General features: G+C 39.3%; 1 protein-coding gene across 8 annotated transcripts in view; it reads right to left on the bottom strand.

Moving 5' to 3' along the window:
• The window catches only part of MEIS2 (Meis homeobox 2), a 208,841-nt gene that overhangs the window by 140,709 nt on the left and 45,804 nt on the right, over window positions 1–22,328 (bottom strand). For all 8 annotated transcript variants that reach the window (XM_009005587.6, XM_009005586.6, XM_003733947.6 and 5 more), the window contains exon 8: window positions 3,380–3,525. In XM_009005587.6, the coding sequence (XP_009003835.1) occupies window positions 3,380–3,525 (146 nt within the window). The remainder of the gene's footprint in view (window positions 1–3,379; window positions 3,526–22,328) is intronic.

The following is a 22,328-nucleotide window of genomic DNA, read 5'->3' as shown; positions in this document are numbered from 1 at the left end:
ACAAATTAAAATAATGAGATAATTCAATTAGCTTCTTTTTTAAAAAAAGAAAGAAAAAAGGGTACATCGGGGATTATTGTAATACAAGAACAGGTCACACTGCACAAAAGGGAACAAACCGGTTTCAAATCATGTTAAAGAGAGTAATAATGGAGGAATGCACATTGAATCATGCACTTGTAAAGAAATTTACATGAAATAATAATTTAGACTACATCTATTTTCAGTGAGCCACAGCCAACATTTCACTTTGAAAGTTGAAATTAATTAAATGACAGAAAAATATAGTGGGGCATCTCTAGTTCCAAGGACTTCCTCATGCCTGTTAGTGCATGTAAGAAAAGAAATCTAAATTAACATGTCGCTAGTTAGGGGTCTCTATTCTTGGTTTCTGAGCTCAGAATTATAGCTGAGTAAATCTTTCAGCTCATTAAAGATTGGAAAGTAAAAGTGTTTCAGGACCAACCTCATCAAAGTTACTGAACCTCTTCTCTGCAGTGGGGTGAAGTGTGGATGAAGAAGGAAAACATTTTCGAAGAGCAAGCAGGGAATTTCCTTAGGCTACAAGGGAGGTGCAGAAAAGGCAGGGGAGCCACGCAGAGAAAAAGATGGGAGACAAAGCCAGTGGGAGAAGTAATGAAAGGGGCATGTTGGGAAAAAGGTCAGGAGAGAAATAAAGCACTTAGTGAAAAGCAAAAGCAAAGAGAAAGGGGGAAAAAGCGGAAAGAATGACCCATGAGGCTGTGACAGGGCATTGCTCTGACTAAATGTCCTTGAGCAGAACCGAAACACAGGAGCATGGGAAAGGAGCTTATCCATCCGGCAACGTGTCCCTCTCATCTGAAAAACAGGGAAACAGAAGGTCCAGGGAACTGAAGGGCCTTCACTGAGGTTCAGCCAGTAGAGAGCATTACAGTGTGAAATGCAGACTTCCCAACATCCCGGGCATAGCCTATTTGAGTCCTCTCTCCCCACCTGGAGGACAGGCATTCATTACAAATTGTAGTTGGACCGAGAATTTTGTACAAAGCCTTGCATACATTCAACTACATGAAAGCACTCTCGAGATGAGTACAAGCTCTTACCATTGGTTTGTAGCACAGCAGAGTTACAACACGCGCCCAGAAATAACCGGCCACCCACAATTCTCAGCCTGTGGCCATGGTGCATGCTGGGTGCTGCCCTGGGCAGTTGGGTGGGAGATAAGGCATTAAGGACTTCTGACATTCCCACCTGAGAGTCAACTCACAGACTACAGGTGTAAGGTGTTCTCTATTTGGGAAGGTTGGGGTAGCAGGCAGCTTTCAAAACAAGAAAAGAAAATAGCACCTGGCTTCTCCATGTTTCTCCCTTGTGACTCTGAGCATACTGATGGTGAAGACTGTGAGATTTCTATGCAACTGTTAAAGGTGATCATCATTTTGGCAAAGTCATCATAATGTGGAAAAATCACAAAGTTTGGAACTTGGGAGGCTTGGGTCCTTGCCTCAGCTTGACCTTCGGCTAGTCAGTTCCTTTTCTGGATCTGTTTCCTCATCTGTAAACACAGCAGCTGCATTCTCTAAGGTTCTACTGTTCTCTGACATTGGTTTTGATGACAGAGAGGTTGAAAACACATGTAGCTGTTTGCGTGGAGAGCAGCTGCTGAAGTCTATATTTTCGACCAAGAAAGACCAAGCATGAAGGGAGACAGAGGGAGGGAACCAACCAGGTGAGCTGGTCAGGAAAAGGCAGCTGGCCTGTCATCCGCAGCTACGCTGCTGTTCTTAGTTGCTACTCTAACCAAACCAACCTTCATTTAAAAATGAGAAACCCCTCCCCTCACACTCACTCGACTTCCAAATTAAAAACATTTTACAGGTTAGTAAATCTCCAGCTGAGGTGATGTAGCAAAGAACAGCTGTGAAGTAATTTTGATAATGATGAGAATAATAACCACATGGCAAGGTTCAGGGCTTTGCTGTTGCAGCTTCAGTGCTCCTGAATAGATAAAAGTGATTAAATACTCCTGATTATCCCTGACCAATATGTAATGGATTTACAGCCCTTTCAATTAGTCAGTATTTGCTTAGGACTCATTATTTTGTCTTTGGTTAAGTAATCAGCCCAGAGACCGCATGTTCAGTCTAATTCCTCTGAGCCGAGTCAGTGCAGGGCCCTGACCTTTGAAATGGCCATAGCTGCAAGGCAAGAATAACCACTGCCACGGCAGCCCCATTGGTTCTCCCAGCTAATCCTGACACCACAGGCCAGATCGATACACCTTAGTTTGCTACTAATGTCCTTACATCAAAATGGCCGATTTAGGAATGTGAATCTATCACTTTTCCCTCCCCACCACCGCTCCACCCCTTGCCCTTTGTAGCTCTGCAAGAAGAGCAGATCAGCAGCCACCACCATAAATAAAAGTGGAACCTTGTCCTGGACCCATGACACTGTAACTAATGTCATTCAGCATGGCAACGCACAAGTTGGATAATCAAAGGAGACCTTCAGCTTTCAATTGCTGCTACCCTATTTTGAAGTATTAGCCTAAACAGAATGGCCTGAAAACAATATTATAGCAAGAAGCATCCTCTGAAATTTTTCCGGGTTTCCCAGAATTTCCAAATGAACAATAAAATATGAGCATGCCTAGTTTCTCTGTTAAAGTATATTATAATTTTTTTTTGTCATGAGAGTCTTAGAGTCAACAGTTTGTATCCACACATACAAGGATTGCAAACAGGAAGATAAATTGTTACTTTAAAAATATTGCACATAGTAAAACCAACAGGGTTAGCTTTTAAGATAATGGACTTGAACAGCTAAAACAAGAATCTTTAATGTCCACCTTGCAAACAAAGGCATTATAGCACCTATAACCCTTCTGAATTTATCATGTAAACACATGACATATTTGCAAACTGCTTCAAGAATTAAAGCTGCACCTGATACTGTGATCCTGGACATGCATGTGGCAAGGTGCTTCTTTTTTTTTTTTTGCCTCCTAGAGGAGATGGCTTTCATTAATAGTGTAATCAACAGTGTTTATGGATTCGTGAGCTCCTTACACCCATTTCCCTCGGTTGCTGTTGCGTTACCCAAAGTTGCTCTCATACCTTTTAGCATAAATAACAAATTTACTTATATCTGTGGTTCAGGGTCTTAGACCATTTTGAATAAAGTCCATTCCCAGCTTCTTAAAAGAAAAACCTGCTACTTTCTAGAGGGTGCTCTTTGGATGGTAATAGTTGATAAAAACCTCAACTGCCCTGTTAGTCATCAGATTTCAAGAATAAGAAAATAGGCACCTTAATTTAAAAAACAATCTGTATGAAACCGAATAACTTGCTAGCAAAACAAAAACTATTTTTTTTTCTCTTTCATCTTGACTTACTGTGAGATGCTGGAAGAGCCATGCTCTCATGATATTTGTTGCTACTTTGGGGAAAATGCCTCTTTTCTTCTGGCGTTTTTTGTCCTTATCCGGATCATCATCATCACCTGTACCAGGTGAAGCTACACTGTTGTCTAAACCATCCCCTAGTAGAAAGAAATAAAAATACATTAGAGAAAACATCGCAAGGGTGCCAACAACAAGTGCAGCTAATGATGAGCTCAGCTAAGCTTGTTGAAAGAAATCCATTAAGCGGGTATATTCTCTTTCATTAAAGTATAATTGGAGACACAAATATGTAAAAGACAAAATTAAACCAGGCCTCTTCAAATGTTAATTTTGTGTGTCTCACACTTGCCCATATCATTAATTCAATTATAATTGTGCACTTGACACAGCGCAGTAGCTCTTTGTCAATTATGGAATCCAATGTGGGAAAACCGCCATCAGAAAACCCATTGGGTGGAAACGCATCCCCATGCCCAGAGTGAACACATACTGTAGGGCAATCAAGTTAAATGTTCTGTAGTCTATATATTCTAGGCTGCCTGCATAGGTGACAGTAACTGTGTCACTGTTCATTGCACATAACGCACTGCCTGCTCAGCCCCTCCTAGAGCTGTCACCTCCTAAGCACGCACATTCACACACTTCTCCTATGACCCTGCACTCGGCATTTGCATGACATGAAAACTTTTAGCTCTCCGCACCACTGATCATTATCATGAAAAAAAAAAAAAGATACACATCAAGGTAGGGTGCTCACTTAATCAGAAGTTTCTATCAACATCTTTCTCTTCTGTGCTTTTCTCCAGCATTAATTGTGCATTAGCAAAAATCATTTACTTTTAACAGTCATAGTTATTTTTTCTTGCCCTCCGGCAAAAATGCCTTGAAAGCCTGCCTGCAGGGCATCTAAATTATGTATCTGAAAAACTCTTCTGGCAAGGCATTGCAGGACCCCTACTTTCTTAAAATTCATACGAGCACGTCTTCCTGTTTTTGGGAAGGCATCAATCAAGAGCAGCAATATATGCCATATCCCTACATTAATATTTGAACTAATAACTTTAAAAAAAGGAAAGAAACAAGATCCGACTTGTGGCATAATCAAATGCAAAATAAATGAAGAATACGGGGACAGCACTGGGGCTTTATAGATGGCTGTGTTTTCCTTGCACATCATTAGCCTGGAGCCACACGAAAGAGGAAAACAGAGAAGTAGAGAGTTTATGCTCCCTGCTGGTGTTTAAGAAGCCAGGGTCCTGGAAGGACATCTGGGAATTGCACTGAGATGGGGGTTTTTGTAATTTAAGAATAGACATTCATTAGCAGTAAATGCCATAAATCCCATGCTAAGTAAAAACCTTGTCCAAGAAAGCCTAAAACAATAAACTCTGTGCTCAATGTAGCCTGAGCTGGACGCTCTGTAGCTTCCCGAGGAATACGAGAGAACTGGCAGCTCATTCCCAGCCCTGCTCCCTCCTCTCGGACTGTGCTACAGCACAGCCATCCTGCCCACTGGGCCACTTGCCTTCTAACTTCTGGGTCTGCTCTGTGGTCTTCCCTGTACCTGTGCTTTTCCCTTCTTACCAAAAAAGCCTTCAACCTTCTTTGACCAGAGAAGCAGAAAAGCCACAGCAAAGAGCTGGCAGATTAATTTTATTGACATTTCCATTTTCACTGCAATGCGATACCCTCCATCACATGGAAGAGATGACCCTCACTATTTACAGACTGACAGGCCACTTCATTACAACCACCCTGCCCCAAGGCAAAGCAGCTCCCTTCCATCTGCCCAAACACTAGAGCATGACCCCGTAGTTGCTGTTCTCTTTTTCTTTGCCTTCTGTTATAATAATAATAATAATAATAAAGACCCCATATAGTCAAAGAACAAATCAGTATACAGAAAAACAAGAGGCGTTTGATTCTTTCAATACTGAATATACAGAGTCTAGTTTTCATCTGTCACCCTCCCTGCACACCCATGTACACCAGAAGGTCGCCTGGACAAGAAGACACACACACACATATATACACACACCCAAGCTCGTGCGGGGACACGTGTACACGCTTTCCACCATGCCAAGGAACTGCTGCAAGGCAAATTCTCACCCACACTAATGGCTTCTGACTGCTCCTTGGCAACCCTAGCATTTTAACCTGGGTGGATGTGCTCTCCAAAATACAGACACTGGAGCGATCTCATCAGCTGTTCATGTGACACAGATGGAGAGTGGCTATTAGGAGCCAGGCAGTGGGCCTTGGGGATCTGAGGTGCTGTTCTGTAGCCTGAGGCGATTTTGAAAAGCAGTACCCGGAGATGAGGAAAAAAAATCCACACTGCAAGTGCAAGTTTGAAGTCAGTCAGTCTGTCTATCTACCTACCATGGATAAAGATATCTTTGTCTCTTAATGTGAAATCTATGTAGGCTATCTGAATGTACATTTCAGATAATGTATGTATGGAATAACTCTTCCTTCAATGTCTTCCAAATATAAAAACACACTCTGTAAACAATGCCTGTGTGTATATATTTCTTTCTAAGCACATATGGTTTCTGTGTATATGTTTAAGCTGAAATTGTCAGGATTTTGTTAAAATCTCATTTAGCTTTTTTTTGATAGATTTTTGAATGCACTTATTTTAAAAGGTTAATGGCTTAATTGAAGGAAGTTCAACGAAAAACGTCATTTGCCTTTTTAACCCAATCAATGACCTTAAAAATGAGAGACAGCATTTCCACAGTGCATTTTTTCTTTCTTAAAAGCAAAGAGGGCTGGTAACACCTTCAAACTATATGATTCACTATATTCATCTCCAGAAAAAATATAGCTAGATTGAGCATCCTTTGACGACTGACTTAAACGTGAGAAGACAGGAGCATCATGTAAATTTTAATATAAAGCAATCCATTGTATATAAATGTAAAATATTTTCATTTAGAACCAGTGTAACAAATAGTCATAAACAATAATGTGTCTAGTATTGTATTAATTTAAAATTTTGTGTCTAGTATCTAGTCATTAATATATGTTTACACCTCTATAAAAAGGGGAATTTTCCTCTCCCTAATACAACAATAAATACAATTGTTTTTTCCTCCAATGGACTGTGGACCAACTCCAGCACAGAGAACTAACAACAGCATAAAGAAAATTTTTGAAAGGCAACTGTGTGAACTGCAACCTAAAATAAAATTTTGCAGCTGATGCTAGAGTTAGTAACTCAACGTGGATATTGGTGTTTTTTTGTTTTAAGGCTGTGTGTGTGTATAAGATAACTGGCAATCCTTGGCACATGCGTCAAATGAGCTTATGTGCTGAAAAAGGTATGTATACCGGCACAAATGCACGTGCCAAATGAGGTAAGGAGATAGCATCTGAAGTTAGGATTCCAAATTGTGGAATCCTTGAGGGCAGAAACTATTTCTTGTTTATCTTTTGATTATGAGAGGATACCTCCTTGTCTGAGTCAGAGCAGATACCCGGTGATTATCTGTTGCGTGAGGAAATGACTAAACTTATCAGCTTATGCGAGGGCCCTCCCCACTTTTTGCCAACCCCTACAGTGGTGCAACCGCACACGTTAATACCTAAAAGGCGAAGACCTTGTTCCTCTGGAACAGCTGAGTGGGTTACCTGTGTGCACACAGTAACTTCTAAACATGCCAGGACCAGAGCTTCTTTGAAGAACTCAGTACCCACAGGGCTTTTTTGCAGTGCTGAACCAAAGGCCATTCCACCAGCATTGCCACCTCTGATGATGAAAAGCTATATAAAGAAATATTGGGCATGCTTCTTTTGAAAGGTTGCTAATCCCTTGACCAAAGGTATAGTCTAAGTTCTTGGTAAACAAACTCAAAATAAATGTACATTAGTGAAACATGTTGTGTGTGACCACAGAAAGGAAGACTCAAGCCCTGTGGACAGATAAATCTGAAGTGGATTAAATGATCACAGGAGATTGTTAAAAACACAGGTCCCAGGCCTCATCCCAGACCTACTGATTCAAAATGTCCTAGGGCAGGGAAAAGGAGCTCTGTATTTTTAACAAGTGTAAGTTTGCTTATGCAATCAGTGTAGCACTGGTGCTTTCACTGACTCTGGGAATCCACTGACTAGATTATCTAAATTAAAATGAGATACAGCCTCAGGAACAGGTAGGTAGTCAAAATTCTACTATACTCCCATGAATGAGGTTAGTGGTCCTGGTGAGTAAGTGTAATCTGGCCTGGGCCTTATTCACTGTGGGAAAGCCCCATCCTACTCTGGTAGTAAGGGTTAAACAGAAAGAAAGAAGCAATAGAACATTGGCTCTGTGCATTGGCACCAGCTAAGAAATTGTGAGAAATGCAAATTCTCAGCCTTAGCTGAGACTTACTGAATCTGAAACTCTAGGTGTGGGGCCCTGTTAATAAGCCCTGTAACTGGGTCTGATGCCTACTTCAGCTCGAGAACCACTGCCGTAAAGCACAGAGAGCATCCCCTTGGTTTGCTACCCTGCTTTGTTGTTGTCTGAAGGCCTGAATCTAATCCTTAGGTCCTCCTCCTGTCTTAAGACTCTGAAGCATTCTGAGAGCATCTCTAGCTGGATTTATACCCACGCTCTCAAGGAAGTCACACATGCTTTCCTTAGCTGAGCAGATTATGCTCAGAGCATGACATTGCTCTGGTAGGTAGCTCCAGCATACAACTACTTAAAAGAGCAATAATGAGAGTGTCTAACTGCAGGAAGCTAAATCCTGGGATACCATGGACATCTGGGTGTAGGCAAATATCCATATCCATAGCTGTGTATCCACTGAATCAAGGAAGGACATTGGCACACTATGAGAGGATCCTCAGATGATTTATTCTAAAGCAGAAATTCCATCCAGGCTGGGTGCAGTGGCTCACACCTGTAATCCCAACACTTTGGGAGGTTGAGGTAGGTGGATTACCTGAGCCCAGGAGTTTGAGATCAGCCTGGACAACATAGGTGAAACCTTGTCTCTACAAAAAATACAAACATCAGTCAAATTTGGTGATGAGCACCTGTAATCACAGCTACTTAGAAGGCTGAGGTGGGTGTATCACTTTAAGCCCCTGAGGTCGAGGCTACAGTAAGCTATAATTGCACCACTGTACTCCAGCCTGGGCTACAGAGCGAGAATCTGTCTTAAAAAAATAATAATGTTCTCATTCATAAAATTTATCATCACGAAAACCACCTAGGCAGGCTGGGCACGGTGGCTCAGGCCTGTAATCCCAGTACTTTGGGAGGTCTGTTTAGGAGAATTGCTAGCGCTTGGGAGTTTGAGACCAATCTGGGCAACATAGTGAGAACCTCTCTCTACAAAAATTTAGCCAGGCATGGTGGTGAGCATGGTAGATTGAGGTGGGAGGATAGCTTGATCCCAAGAGTTTGAGGCTGCAGTGGGCACTTGATTGGACCATTGCACTCTTGTCTGGACAGCAGAGTGAGACCCTATCCACCGCCCACCCCCCCAAAAAAGCAATTATCCAGGCAAAAAGATGCCACTTCATTTTTTGGCATATTGCTTTATTGCATTTACCCAAAAATCTATCTATATTTTGGATATCTAAGTACACGATTTGGAATGAAAAAATGATGGAAGCGGTGATGTGTTGTGATGAGTCTGATACCACAGGGATGTGGCCTTCTTTCTCCTTATCTTTTCAGAAAAACAATGCAACAACCAAGATAATTCTAGTCTATCTCCTTCTACTTACCCCACCCCCACCAAAACTGACATTTGCCATTGAGGAAACTGAAGCCAGTAGATTAAATCTTTGCCCAGGATGCCATAGCTACATGTGGTCAAGGATAAACTGGAGTCCAGGCATGGCAACTTCAACTGAGTGCTACCACCACTGGTATTCTCACATTAACAATGTAAATAATCTTTTACTTTTCAAAGCATCACCACATCTGAATGCTGTTATCAATGGGAGATCCAAACCATGGTTGATTCAATAAGAAACCGGCTAAGCACAGAGAACAGATTAGTTCTGCGGCCCTGGGGTTGAAACTGAGCTAGTCCTGGTCCAAGTTGGCTTTGAATAGAAATGTGTACACTCTTCTCTGAAACTCAGTTAGTTCCTGCAAGAGCTTTAATTATATTCAGCACAGCAAGAGTTCCTGAGATTCAGATTTTTCATAACTGGTTTAACACAGTCCAAATGAAGACTCTGACATGGACACCACCAGAATGACCCTCAGAGCCCAGAGATGCTACCAATATTTGAAGAGATACTATTTATGCAGTAGGATCTCATGGGCTTCGATGTCATCCCTATGCAGTACAATTAAACACTTCATAGAACGGTGATTAAAATGATAGATTCACATTCTTTAAAGTCACTTTTTAAAAGATAAAATAATGTTTCTATGACAGTTGGCACACTGTCAAATAAAATAAACACCCAAAACTGACCTCTCAGCCATGTCTCTTCAGAGAAATAAGACAAATTACTACGTATTTGGTTAACAGTACTTGTACTTCTTCTAGGGAACCTGTGGTACATTATTTAGTTGTCATTTCTCCCTAGTTCTAGACCAGCATTAATAGTTAAATATGTTCATACAAAATATATGTTAAGTAAATAAAGAATGATCGCTCATCTGGAGGAACAAGATTTTTTCTGTCTCTTTTTGTAGCAATAGAAATTTACCATATTCATTAACATTTTCATTTTGCACAATGTAAGTCCACTAATTTCATACATACAAAAACATAGGTAGACAGATATCAATATTGATATCTTCCAGACAACCTATTTCCAGAAGTAGGTATATTTATGAATATATAGATACTTACATGTGTTATATGCTATTTTAAACCAAAATGTACATAAATTATCACTATTTAAAATACTTCATCAATTTGTGCACAATTATGGAAATATATTTATAGATGAACTGAGTGTTTTTGCCTATAGTCAGACACATATATACATATACACATGCAAATTTCTATTATCTCCATTCTACAGATAAGAAAACCGAGACTCAAAGAAATTAGATAACTTGCCAAAGGCCACACAGAGGGTGGCAGAGGGCAGTTTCCTCCACAGCCCATGCTCACCTCCTCTATTCCTTTCCTCAAACTGCTGGGAGAAGAAGATGTGAAGGGTGAAACTAAATTCTCAATTCGCCGACACTGCTACAGAAATAAACGCCGAGAGAGGCCCTGTATGTTCACATTTATGTCCCTGAAAGACACTGGATGACAGTACACTTAAAATTAAATATGAACCAAGAAACAAGCATCTGCATAACTTTTGCACAGATGAGTGTATCCAATATGAGCCTATCCTTTATCTACAGATATATTATTAGTTCCTGTGGCTCTAAAGCTCAAATCAAATATGATTTTGAAGCAGAAACATCTGCTGGATTTTAAAGACTTTTCTTAGCCAAGGGATCTTTCAAGATTCCATATACCTTTAATCCCCTCTTGGCTTTGAATGCCCCTTCTCTTCATTTTTCTTTCCTCCTTTCCCATTCTTCTTTACTAGCAAACTCCTATTCAACCTTTAAAACTCAACGAAAAAGGAATCTCCTTCAAAAAGCTTTCCCCAGCTCCCATGAACAGAGCTAGTGTACTATGCTCTCTACTTCCTCAGTAGTTTGTTCTCACCTGTTATTCACTTTCTTCTTGCAATTTATCTGTTTACTAGTTTGTCTGTCCATGAGCTTTTACTAGTTTGTCTGTCTGTGAGCTTTTACATTTCTGATTCCCAAGCCCTGAGAAAGACTATCCACTCAAATATTCGTGAAATGTACAGATTGATAGCAAGAGCGTCTAGATGTATTAATTAGAACCTGATGAGAACAAATCTGCTTTGAAGAACATGCCCAGGAAAGAGATTTCCTGGCTTCTAGTCCACCAAGCTTTAGGTTCCCTCCCTCCACTCCCCCTGCCCCATGGGCACTAGGTTAGTTCCCACCCAGTGTGTGCATATATGCAGAGGTGATGGGAGATGCATGTCATACCCTGCTTATAAAAATGGTGCTCCATCTCAACTCTGTCCTTTTCCAACAGGGAAGACAGAGTGCTAGGAGACAGGGGACAGCCCACTGCCCAGCCTGTTTGGGCTATTCAGAAATATTATAGTTAAAAATGAAGTATAATGTAGTAATGGAACTGCAACACAGTTCTTTATGGACTAATTTTCTGTCATCATTTCTTTATGCCTTTCCCCCCTTAAATATAGTTCTTTGAAAACAGGATTACAACATACTAAGAGCCAAAAGGTTATTTTCTTTCAGTGGTTGTCAGGGACTACCTTCCAGGAGTTTAATTTAGGGCATCCCACTGAGAAACCTGCCTCAGGATTTCAAATGAGATTTAAAAAAAAAAAAAAAGGAAGAAGATTTGCCTAATTCTGTTTTAGAATACAGCTTTGCAAAACTTGCTTTCCAAAACCCAACAGCAAAGTAAATTTTTTTCTACATGCAATTTACCTTTTTTTCACATCAGATCAGTTGTGGGGAGGGGGCTGTAGACCCAGAAACATGGGGAGGATAAGGGGCCAGCAGAGAGACCTGCTAATTACTGATCTCTTTTACTCTCCTGCTGTGCCTAACTGTCTGGACATGTTAAAGTGAAATTTTTCTGTGATTTTTCAAGTGACTAGTTCATGGCCCACTAGCACGGAGGGAAGCAGAAGAGATGAAATGCTTTCGTTTACATGCAACATTTACTAACTGTGTGGGTTTTCCGACATTAAAGAGAGGACAGTGACCCAGGCCACCTTTTTCACACTCAAAAGAGCACTGAAAAAACAAGTCTTCATCGGCTTACCTCAGGCTTCCCTGGTCCTGAACACCCTCCCCCCGGGGTATGAGCAGAAAGGGAAAAAAAGAGGGGATTTTATGCTCCTTTCTCTTCAACTTTTCAGGCGGTATAAGCAGCATTTAGCAAATTCAGCCCCAAATGGCTCCAAATGCTTAGAGCTGCAGGGGCTCATTCTTTGTTATCCTCCCTCTATTTACACAGGATTTACGCAGGCTCTCCACTGAAGAGACCGAAAGCTCTTCCATTCTCACCGGCTCGGCCAGCCCAGACTGTGGCCTCTGCAGCTCCACTCTGGCCTGTGATGGGAGATTTCTACAACCTGGACAAGGCAACAAACTACTCACTAACTCAGTGATCCCGAGACAACCTGGCTGGTAAGGCAGCCGCAAAGCAGACAGGCCTGCGGAGATGAGCTAACCTTCCAGAAGAGAAAGGAAAACCCAGCCAAGGCTGTGCAAATGTGCGTCCAGAGACAAATAACATGCACTTTAAAATATGCATCTATAGGATATAATGGAAAGTGGTGGGTGAAAAAAAAAATTCAGACTGCAGCTTGGATGAAAACCACTTCACCCACTGGTTGGAAAAATAAAGTGTAAAAACAGACAGATGGACACATATGTAAATGTGGCTGTGTTTTAGGCTTTAGCTGGCAATGTGAGTGTCGTAGTATAGTTTTGCACGCCTGTATTTTCCATATCATGTTGAATCCTGTTAACTGTTGAACAGAAACATCCTCGTACTGGTCCTTGACCAAATCAGTCCCCTCGATTTACCCGTTAGGAGCCATAAAATGGCTTTGTTTATTGACTGGAACTCTCTAATCCTTTATAGCAGAAGAGAATGAAAGCTTCAGAGGCTCTTGGCCTATTCTTCACTAAATGTGATTATTCTCATTTAAAATAATACATTTAATTCATTGTCATTTGAAATATGTATACTTTTTGTTCACCAATGTTAAAATATTTTAAGAAAGGATATCTGTTCTCCTAAGTCTCCCATTAAATTCTCTAAAGGATACTGACTCTAGAAGAAAAGTATATTCCTCTGCCATTATAATTCAGCTGATTGCTTAATCTCTGTGGTGTCGAATAAAAGAATGTACTTGTTACTCAGTTACCTGATAAGCACATATAAAAGAACAAAGTATGTTCTGAAGTTATTCACAGTACATCATAATAAAGCTCTTCTGGGCACTCTAATGATTCATTTTTAGTGATCTCTCAAATGCCCTTTTCCACAGTTAACACTCAGATTTTATTAAGGTAGAGAGCAGGGACAAATGTCCACTCAAGTCCCAGCTCTCAAATTTGACTCTACTTGCACTACACTACCTACAGCTAAAGCTTTTATAATGTTCTGTTCACCTCCCTAGAGTGGTATTTCAGCTAACAGAGTTCACAATCTTTCAGCCCTAAACACAGAAGGCTGCTATCTTCAAGTCATCCTAGGAATGTGCCAGATACCATCATTTCCCTCCTGCGACACAAAGAACCAGAAAGAGAGAGAGAGAGAGAGAGAGACCAAGAGAAGACCAACCTGATCAAGTTACCAAGAGCCCAGAATGCCCCTCTCAGGAGGTTAATCTTTGAACCGGTAAATGTTATAATTAGGAGCCTTGAAGTTGGGCTGAGGCTGGCCATTGAAATAAAGACCCTAAAAGAGAAAGTATGAATGGATCCCATCTCTTTCACCTAATGGTTTGACACGAGGGTCATGGTTTTTATGGAAAATTATTCAAAAATGAGTTGTTATGGTATATGAGTCTCTTTCTCACATCTCCTACAGAAGAAAAAAGGTGGTCGGAGAGATGTGTCTTCTCAATTTCACTTAGCTATGTTTCAGTACAAATTGTGAAAATTATGCAAATAACAATTTTGGCACCTTTGCTAGAGGAAAACATTATTAAATTATGCTCTAAGTATTTTGTCTGCTTTAGTAATTACTCTCATGTAACTGTAAATATAAATAGCTGTTATTCTGTTTAAATTTTTAATCATGCAAAATATTGTCACACAAAATGTCCTTCTGTTGCAGTCTAACTGGGATTTTCTTTTTTAAAATATCCATATTTAACTGAAGTGGACTATTTTTAGCGTTGTAAAGTGTTTTAGTCAAGATAGCTGGCTAACATCTCTGAATCAACAGGTCTTTCAAGGAAAGATATGGCCTTTATATTTGCAAAAAGAATTTCCTACAAAAGGCCATTTATATAAAACACATTTTTAACATTTTAAACTAAAACTAGAACGTAATTACTCTGCTTCCAAGAATGTATTAACTACATCAATCCTATACTATATGTTTTAGTGTAGAGCAATAACTATAGAATTTTCTAACTGATTGTCTCTTTTATCACGCTTTAATATTAAATGAAACATTAAATGTCAACTACATATTAACTAATAATAAAATTTATTGGAAGAAATAACAAAAAAGCAAAGTTCTATCTGTAACAGAAATTATTTCATTCCATTTTTAAGAGTCTTTACTTCATTATCAAATTTGCTATCTAAAACAAAAATAAAGACAATACATTTTTATAATATAAAATGGTTGATCAGTTTTCATTCTTAAGACGATATTGCTCTGTGAATTTATATCAGTAGGTATCACTTCAAAAAGCAGAATAACAAAAACAAAGACTTTTTGCGTATTTCTTCCCCTTTGCCAACTATTGTAAAATGAAAGCAAAAGAATATTTTAATAAAAGTGCAACTTTGAAACTGACATGGTTAAATAGTGCAAAAAAAAAAAACCCACAATAACTCTTTATCTTAAAAGATAGCCATCTCTATAATAATAATGTTAACTAAGATTACTAGTTAGAAATATGTATCAACATGTCCTTTATGAGGTTTTTAGGAAGCTAGACATAGTTCCCCATAGAAAAAATGAACAATAGTATTATGGAGTTGGTAACTGGTTTTCGGTGGATACTTTTGAAACCATTAACACCAAATTTGGAACATATTTGTTAACTATTAGAAAACTATATTTTGTACATTTTTTCAAAGAACATTTTCATACGATAGCGTTTTCTAATCAAACTTTGAATTTTTGTTTAAGAAGTTTATAAATTAAACTGCTAACTCTTTAAAAGTAGCAATGATGCATTCAGACATTCCATTTATGACAATTGCTTTAAATAAATTTAGTGCTATTATTTGAGAACAAGCAGATACATTTTTATAATAGAATGCAAATGAATATCTACAACACATACGTAATAGCCCTAGAGAAACAAATAATGCAGCTGCTTAATAAGAAAAATCTAAGATAGCACAGGTTGATGATTCTTCATATAGACTATGCAGTAAAGAACAGCAGATGCTGAGGCCCTATAAAGTACATAGAAAATGGAAAATGACTGCTAATGGGTATGAGGTTTCTTTGGCGGTGATGAAAATGTCCTAAAATCAACTGTGTTGATGCTTGTACAACTTTGTGAGTATATGAAAATCACCGAATAATAAACTTTAAAGGGATGAATTGCATAGTATGTGAAATACATCTCAAAAAAGTTTTTTTTTTTTTAGACATAGTCTTGTTTTGTCACCCAGGCTGGAGTGCAGTGGCTTGATTTTTGGCTCATTGCAACCTCCACCTCCTGGGTTCAAGCGATTCTCTTGCCTCAGCCTCCCAAGTAGCCGGGACTACAGGTGTGCACCACCATACCTGGCTAAGTTTTTGTATTTTTGGTACAGATGGGGCTTCATCATGTTGGTCACACTGGTCTCGAACTCCTGAGCTCAGGCAATCCATCCACCTTGGCCTCCCAGAGTGCTAGGATTATAGGCATGAGCCATTGCACCTGTTTTTTTTTTTGTTTGTTTGTTTTTTAACCAGATTTTGGTCTCCCACTACAAATAAGCATGCTGGAAGAAATTTAAAAGCCTAGTAGTTGAGCTTGAAGGTATCCATAATCTTTTCTGAATTGCTTCAAAACAATGTGATTTCAAGTCTACTTACTAATATTATCTTTGCACCTTGCATATGGACAAACACGTACTCAAAAACATTTGAGATGGATATTATACTGTTTATATAACAAAGATAAGCATTATAGAAAAGTATATTGACTTTCATATTAAAATTAATCCTTCTCCACTCTCAATCTATTGCATCATAGCAGAACCCTAGCCCAAATATTTACTCTTCCAAGGCTTACGTTAACACTCAAAACTTCAGAATACTTCCACAAACAGATACACACACACACCATGCCTACGTTTCTACCTAATTATTGAAAGCTTCTTCAAGTCAAAAATCACATCTCTTTTGTTCCTATTCTTAAAACTTTGTATATGTCATGGGTATAGTTTGTGCCTAGGCTTTTATTAAATGAATGGGTGGAGGGCTCTCTTATTTCTTGGAATATACTTTTAGGCCTTGTGGATTTATATCTAGAATTTGGAAACAGAAGTTATCTAGAATGTTTGTCTCTAACAGTTGTAAACTGGCCATAGAGTTGGTGTGTCATAAATTTCAAAGACATTAACTTGTGAGATACACTCCATGGAAGAAGCAACTTCATTGAAACAGATAATAAACAATCGGGGCCCTACATTTGGAAGAGTATCCTATGTACTTTTCTAAATATCTGACTTTTTTCTATTTCTTTGGGCAGCTCTACTACTTTGTTTCTACATTGGAGACTAATTTCCGATGCAGTCCTTGTCCCTCCACCCTGCCCCTCCACTCCCTCCTCACATAGATACAGAAGCACATATTCATGGGGGAAAATGGTGATGTGATGGAAGAAGCATGAATTGTGGAATAAAACAGATCTTGTGTTGAATTTTCAGATCTATTTTTTACTCATATTTTTTTAAGACTAGTCAAAGTGAAAGAGTGGGAGTACAGAAGAAATGAAGAAACCTGTAACTGGTTTTAATCAATTACTTGTAAATAACACTGCACTTGGACCAGCCCCAGATCTATTTCTTATTGGTTGAGTATGGCCTCAGTCAAGAGATTAACCCTCTGAACCTCAGTTTCCTCATCTGTGAAATGGGAAAAATTCCATATACCTGACAGGTTAACTGAAAGGCAAAAATTAAATGAAATCATGAGAGTAACAGCTATCACTTATTGTGTCTCCACTTTGTACCCAATGCTTTATACTTATTTACAAACTTAAGGACTTCATACACAACATCTAGCCTCATGCAGTACCTGAAATAGCAAAGGTGCATCAATAAATATTAGCTATTTCTCTTCTTAAAATGAGCCAGCCTGAATGAATAAACAAACTGTGGTATATCCACACATTGAAATACTATTCAGCAATAGAAAGGAAAAAACTACTGATATGCCCAGCATGGTACATTATGAACTCATGCTAAATGGAAGAGGCCAAAGACAAAAGGCCACATAATGTATGATTTCAAATATATTAAATTCTAGAAAATGCCAACTTACTCATAATGACTGAAAGTGGATCAGTGGTACCTGAGGACATACATAGAGGGATTAAAAGTGATTACATAGTGATTAAAAGGGGTATAAGGAAATTTGGGGGTAATGATGGAATGGTGCAGTAATGGGGTAATGATTACAGTGCTGGTCTCATGAATGTATACAATTGCCAAAACTTATTAAATTGTACACTTTAAATGGGTGCAATTTTTTTTGTAAATTATACCTCAATAAAGTTCATAAAAATAACAAGACTTTGGGAGGCCGAGACGGGTGGATCACAAGATCTAAAGATCAAGATCATCCTGGTCAACAAGATGAAACCCCGTCTCTACTAAAATTACAAAAAATTAGCTGGGCATGGTGGCGTGTGCCTATAATCCCAGCTACTCAGAAGGCTGAGGCAGGAGAATTGCCTGAACCCAGGAGGCGGAGGTTGCGGTGAGCCGAGATCACGCCATTGCACTCCAGCCTGGGTAACAAGAGCGAAACTCGGTCTCAAAAAAAAAAAACCAAGCAAATTACAGTTTAATCATCATATTTGGTATAAAACATATTTCAGTGGAAAGTACAGCATTCAATGCAGAAGAGATGCTGGAGTGGGAATTCTCCCAGCATTTGCAGCAAAGTTCTAAATGATTTGGGGTAGCATTTGAAAGAAACTGTGAGGAGAAGCTCAACATGATATTTATGAACCTGTTGATTTATATCATTTTGTTTTACTTCATAAAGATCCAAGGTGGGTAATAGGAATGCACTTTGCAGGTTTAACCAAAAAATATCTCCATTGTTCAAATCTCATGATAAGGTATATTGTTAACAAAGAACTATCCAAGTTAAAAAAAAAGATAGTAACTTGAAAAGTAATAAAAGTGATTCTTAACAAACTACTTTTTAAAACTTTCAGGAAATTCAGTCTTAACCCATTCCTACTACTTAAAGAAGATCTCATACCACACTGGAGATCTTAGACAGTTTCAGGGGAAAATCACATCATTCATGAAAGACAGCACTCTCAACATTAAGAATTAATGGAACATACAGAAATAATATTAGCCCTTGCCAGCCAACTCCATGCCTTCAGATAAATCCCTGAATCCACCATATAAAGATGGAATGGAACCAACATTTGTGGAGCATCTACTACATGCCAATTCAGCAGGTCTTATCTCAACCACAGGACAGTTCTGAGTTTGGTATTGTAATCCCTATTTAATATAAGCAGAAACTGAAGCCAGACAGGTTAAGAAACTCGCCTAAAGTCGTGTGGCTAGTTGGTAATGCAGCTCAATCTTGAACTCCAAATCCTGAACTCAAGTCCATGCTCTTGACTCACCTCACCGACTCTATTCCCATACAGAAATGGAATTCATGTTTTTTAAGGGGTGGGTGAAGGGCAGGGCAAACAATGCCTTATGGCTTTCAACCTGGATAACTAGTCACATACTATTGGCCAGTTATGGCCAAGTGATTTATCTGACTTTTGAGATGTGTGATATTTGGCATATATTAGAAAATCAATAAAGGTTAGTTCCGTTTCATTCTCTCTTTCATTCCTTCTCATTTTTTTTTATTTATTATTTTGAGACAGAGTCTCGCTCGGTCTTCCAAGTTGGAGTGCAGTGGCATGATCTCAGCTCACTGCAATCACCGTCTCCCGGGTTCAAGTGATTCTCCTGCCTCAGCCTCGCGAGTAGCTGGGACTACAGGCACATGCCACCACATCTGGCTAATTTTTTGCATTTTCAGTAGAGAAGACAGAATTTCACTCTGTTAGCCAGGATAGTATTGATCTCCTGAGCTCGCGATCCACCTGCCTTGGCCGCCCAAAGCACTGGGATTACAGGTGTAAGCCAGCACACCCAGCCATCTTTCACTTATTTTAAAGATCTATTCACACAGGAAAAATTAAAACAGAGTCACCACTGGTTGAAAAACACATTTGCTTTTATAAAAATATCATCTTCCTTATTCTTCCAAAACTCATATCTCAAAACGGCACAAAAGCAAAGGGTACGTGTGCTGCTACTAACTGGAAAACATTTTCATACCTACTTGCCGTCCTTCTTTTTCTCCTAGAAAGGTAAGGAGTTGAAAGCCATGTAATTATTAGTTTGCCACAGCATATCCCCATTCTCTGTCATGAAGAAAGACAACTCGCAGGGCACCACTGTGACTTTATTCAGGCCCTGTGAGCTAATAAAACAGGAACTGGAAAGGTGTTTGTTTGAGAGGAAAAGTTGTCCAACCGTTTCCCAGGAAGGAAAGAAAGGGGTTTGCTTTCTCAGCTGGTTTATTCATATACCTGTGGTAAACCAGCCTATGAGAGAACCGACATCTTTGCTGTACGATCAGATCTGAGAGCCACCAATCAAATAGCAGTCCAACCTTAATATGCTGATAGAGCACATTTCCGGATCTTGATCACACGAGGCGAGGGAGTCATTCTTCTGAGTGATAAAGTCGGCGAATGCACTCTTGAGAAGATAACAAATTAAAAACCGGCTGACTCGACACCATTTGAGTGAGGAATTCACCGCTGACCCAGTAGAACACAATTTCTACCACCAGTCAGTAATCACTGGAGAGGGGCCAACTTCACTTCAGAGCTGTAAAACTATTCCTAACAGAGGGTCTTGGCACAGTTAAAAGATAACTGTCCGATTTACCTCATGCACATGTACTGAAGTTGGTAATGACTTCCCCAACTATTTCTATTCTGAGTCATACTATGTGTGAAGGTTCGAAGTTTCTAAAGCAAATTTGGAATTCCCAAAAGTGTTGTGTTATTTAAATGATCAAAAATGTGAAAAGAACTATATAACCTAGAGAACTTTTTCATTTTGAAAATGTATTTTAAATCTATAGAATTTCCACTACAATATCTAGTTTTTCTATAGTTGACATATTATTCTGGTGGGAAACGAAGTTAACATCCTCTGCACATCAACCACAAGTCATTAGGAAGATGACTATCAGAGTAGTTATTATGAGACTTACGTTCCAACTGGGAAACATCAGATCTATATAATAAATTTTCAGCTCTCAAATAATTCTTTTCAATTATTGATTATCACAACCAAGTATAAGGGCATAGGCTATTAACCCCATTTAACAGATAAAGCAAGTGAGGTGAATGTTTTCTTAACTTCTTGCCTTGCTTGTGGTACTTTCCAGTACTTCCGGCATATGATAGTTATTAGGCTGAAACTACTATTTGACTATTTTTGATCTACCAAAATGGCAATTCCATAAAGCATTGTTTACTTCCAGCCTTACTAGCAATTGTAGTAAGGCTTTTCTTCTGCTTTTTCTATTTTTCTTTTCTTTTTTTGAGATGTTTTCGCTTTTGTTATCCAGGCTGGAGTGCAATGGCGCGATCTCGGCTCACCACAACCTCCGCCTCCTGGGTTCAGGCAATTCTCCTGCCTCAGCCTCCTGAGTAGCTGGGATTACAGGCACGCGCCACCGTGCCCAGCTAATTTTTGTATTTTTAGTAGAGACAGGGTTTCACCATGTTGACCAGGATGGTCTCGATTTCTTGACCTCGTGATCCACCCGCCTTGGCCTTCCAAAGTGCTGATCCCAGCGCGCCAGGCCTGCTTTCTCTATTTTTCAATTTGCTTGTTTTTTATATCTAGCCTCACTCTCACAAATTCCTTCAATGATATTCTCTTTCCATATTGACCAGATGCAAAAGACAAGGTAGAAATAAATTCAAATAATGGAAGCCCTGACCTATGAGAGGCCAGTGGTTTTATGCACAGAACACTTACCAATGAAAAATCAGGAGGTGGGGAGACTTGGCAGTTTTTAATTTTGTTTTGTTTTGTTTTGTTTGAGACAGGGTCTCACTCTGTTGCCCAGGATGCAATGGAATGATCATGGCTCACCACAGCCTCAACTTCCCAGGTTCAAGTAATCCTCCCACGTCCGCCCCCTGAAAAGCTGGGACAACAGGCATGTGCCACCACAACCAGCTGATTTTTAAAATTTTTCTGTAGAGATGGCATCTCCCTATGTTGCCCAGGTTTGTCTCCAACTTGTGAGCTCAAGTGATCCTCTTGTCTCAGCCTCCCAAAGTGCTAAGATTACATGCTAAGCCACCGTGTCCAGTGTAACTTTGTGTTTTTAAATAGGGATGTAGAAAGAAGCCTGTTTATGACATTTAGAAAAGGGAAGTATTTCTGTCAATTCTAATTTCAAATTTCAACAACAGTAATTAGCATTGAGAAATGATTAGCGTACACTCTATTATCTGCCCCTGGAGAAATTTTCACTCTAAATGTTTTCTATAATAACGATAGCATTAATACAAAATAATATTTATTGAGCACTTACTCTCTTCCAGACACTCTGCTAAACACTTTATATGAATTCCTTTGTTTAATTCTCATCATCCTATGAGGATTGACTTTTTCTACTCAAAGAAACTAAGGCTTAGAGAGGTGGAACAATTTGCCCAAGGTCTTACGGGGAATGGTGGCAGAAACAGGGATCACACCAAATGACCGCAACTCATGATGGCTATCGCTGAGAGTTCACAGTCCATCTGTCCAGAATTTCCGGTTCTACCAAATATAAAACCTCATAACATTTCTATACCCTATTGAATAATTCATACCAAGTTTTTGTGGTCGATCAACTTAAGACAATAGGAAATTTACATTCGACTGTGAATGTAAGCATCCTGGGAACAGGCACTGGATTTTTCCCAT

This window comes from Callithrix jacchus, chromosome 8, assembly GCF_049354715.1.
Source record: "Callithrix jacchus isolate 240 chromosome 8, calJac240_pri, whole genome shotgun sequence".
NCBI lineage: Eukaryota > Metazoa > Chordata > Mammalia > Primates > Cebidae > Callithrix > Callithrix jacchus.
The sequence above is the reverse complement of the archived record's forward strand: the minus strand, read 5'-3'. Positions and strand labels throughout refer to the sequence as shown.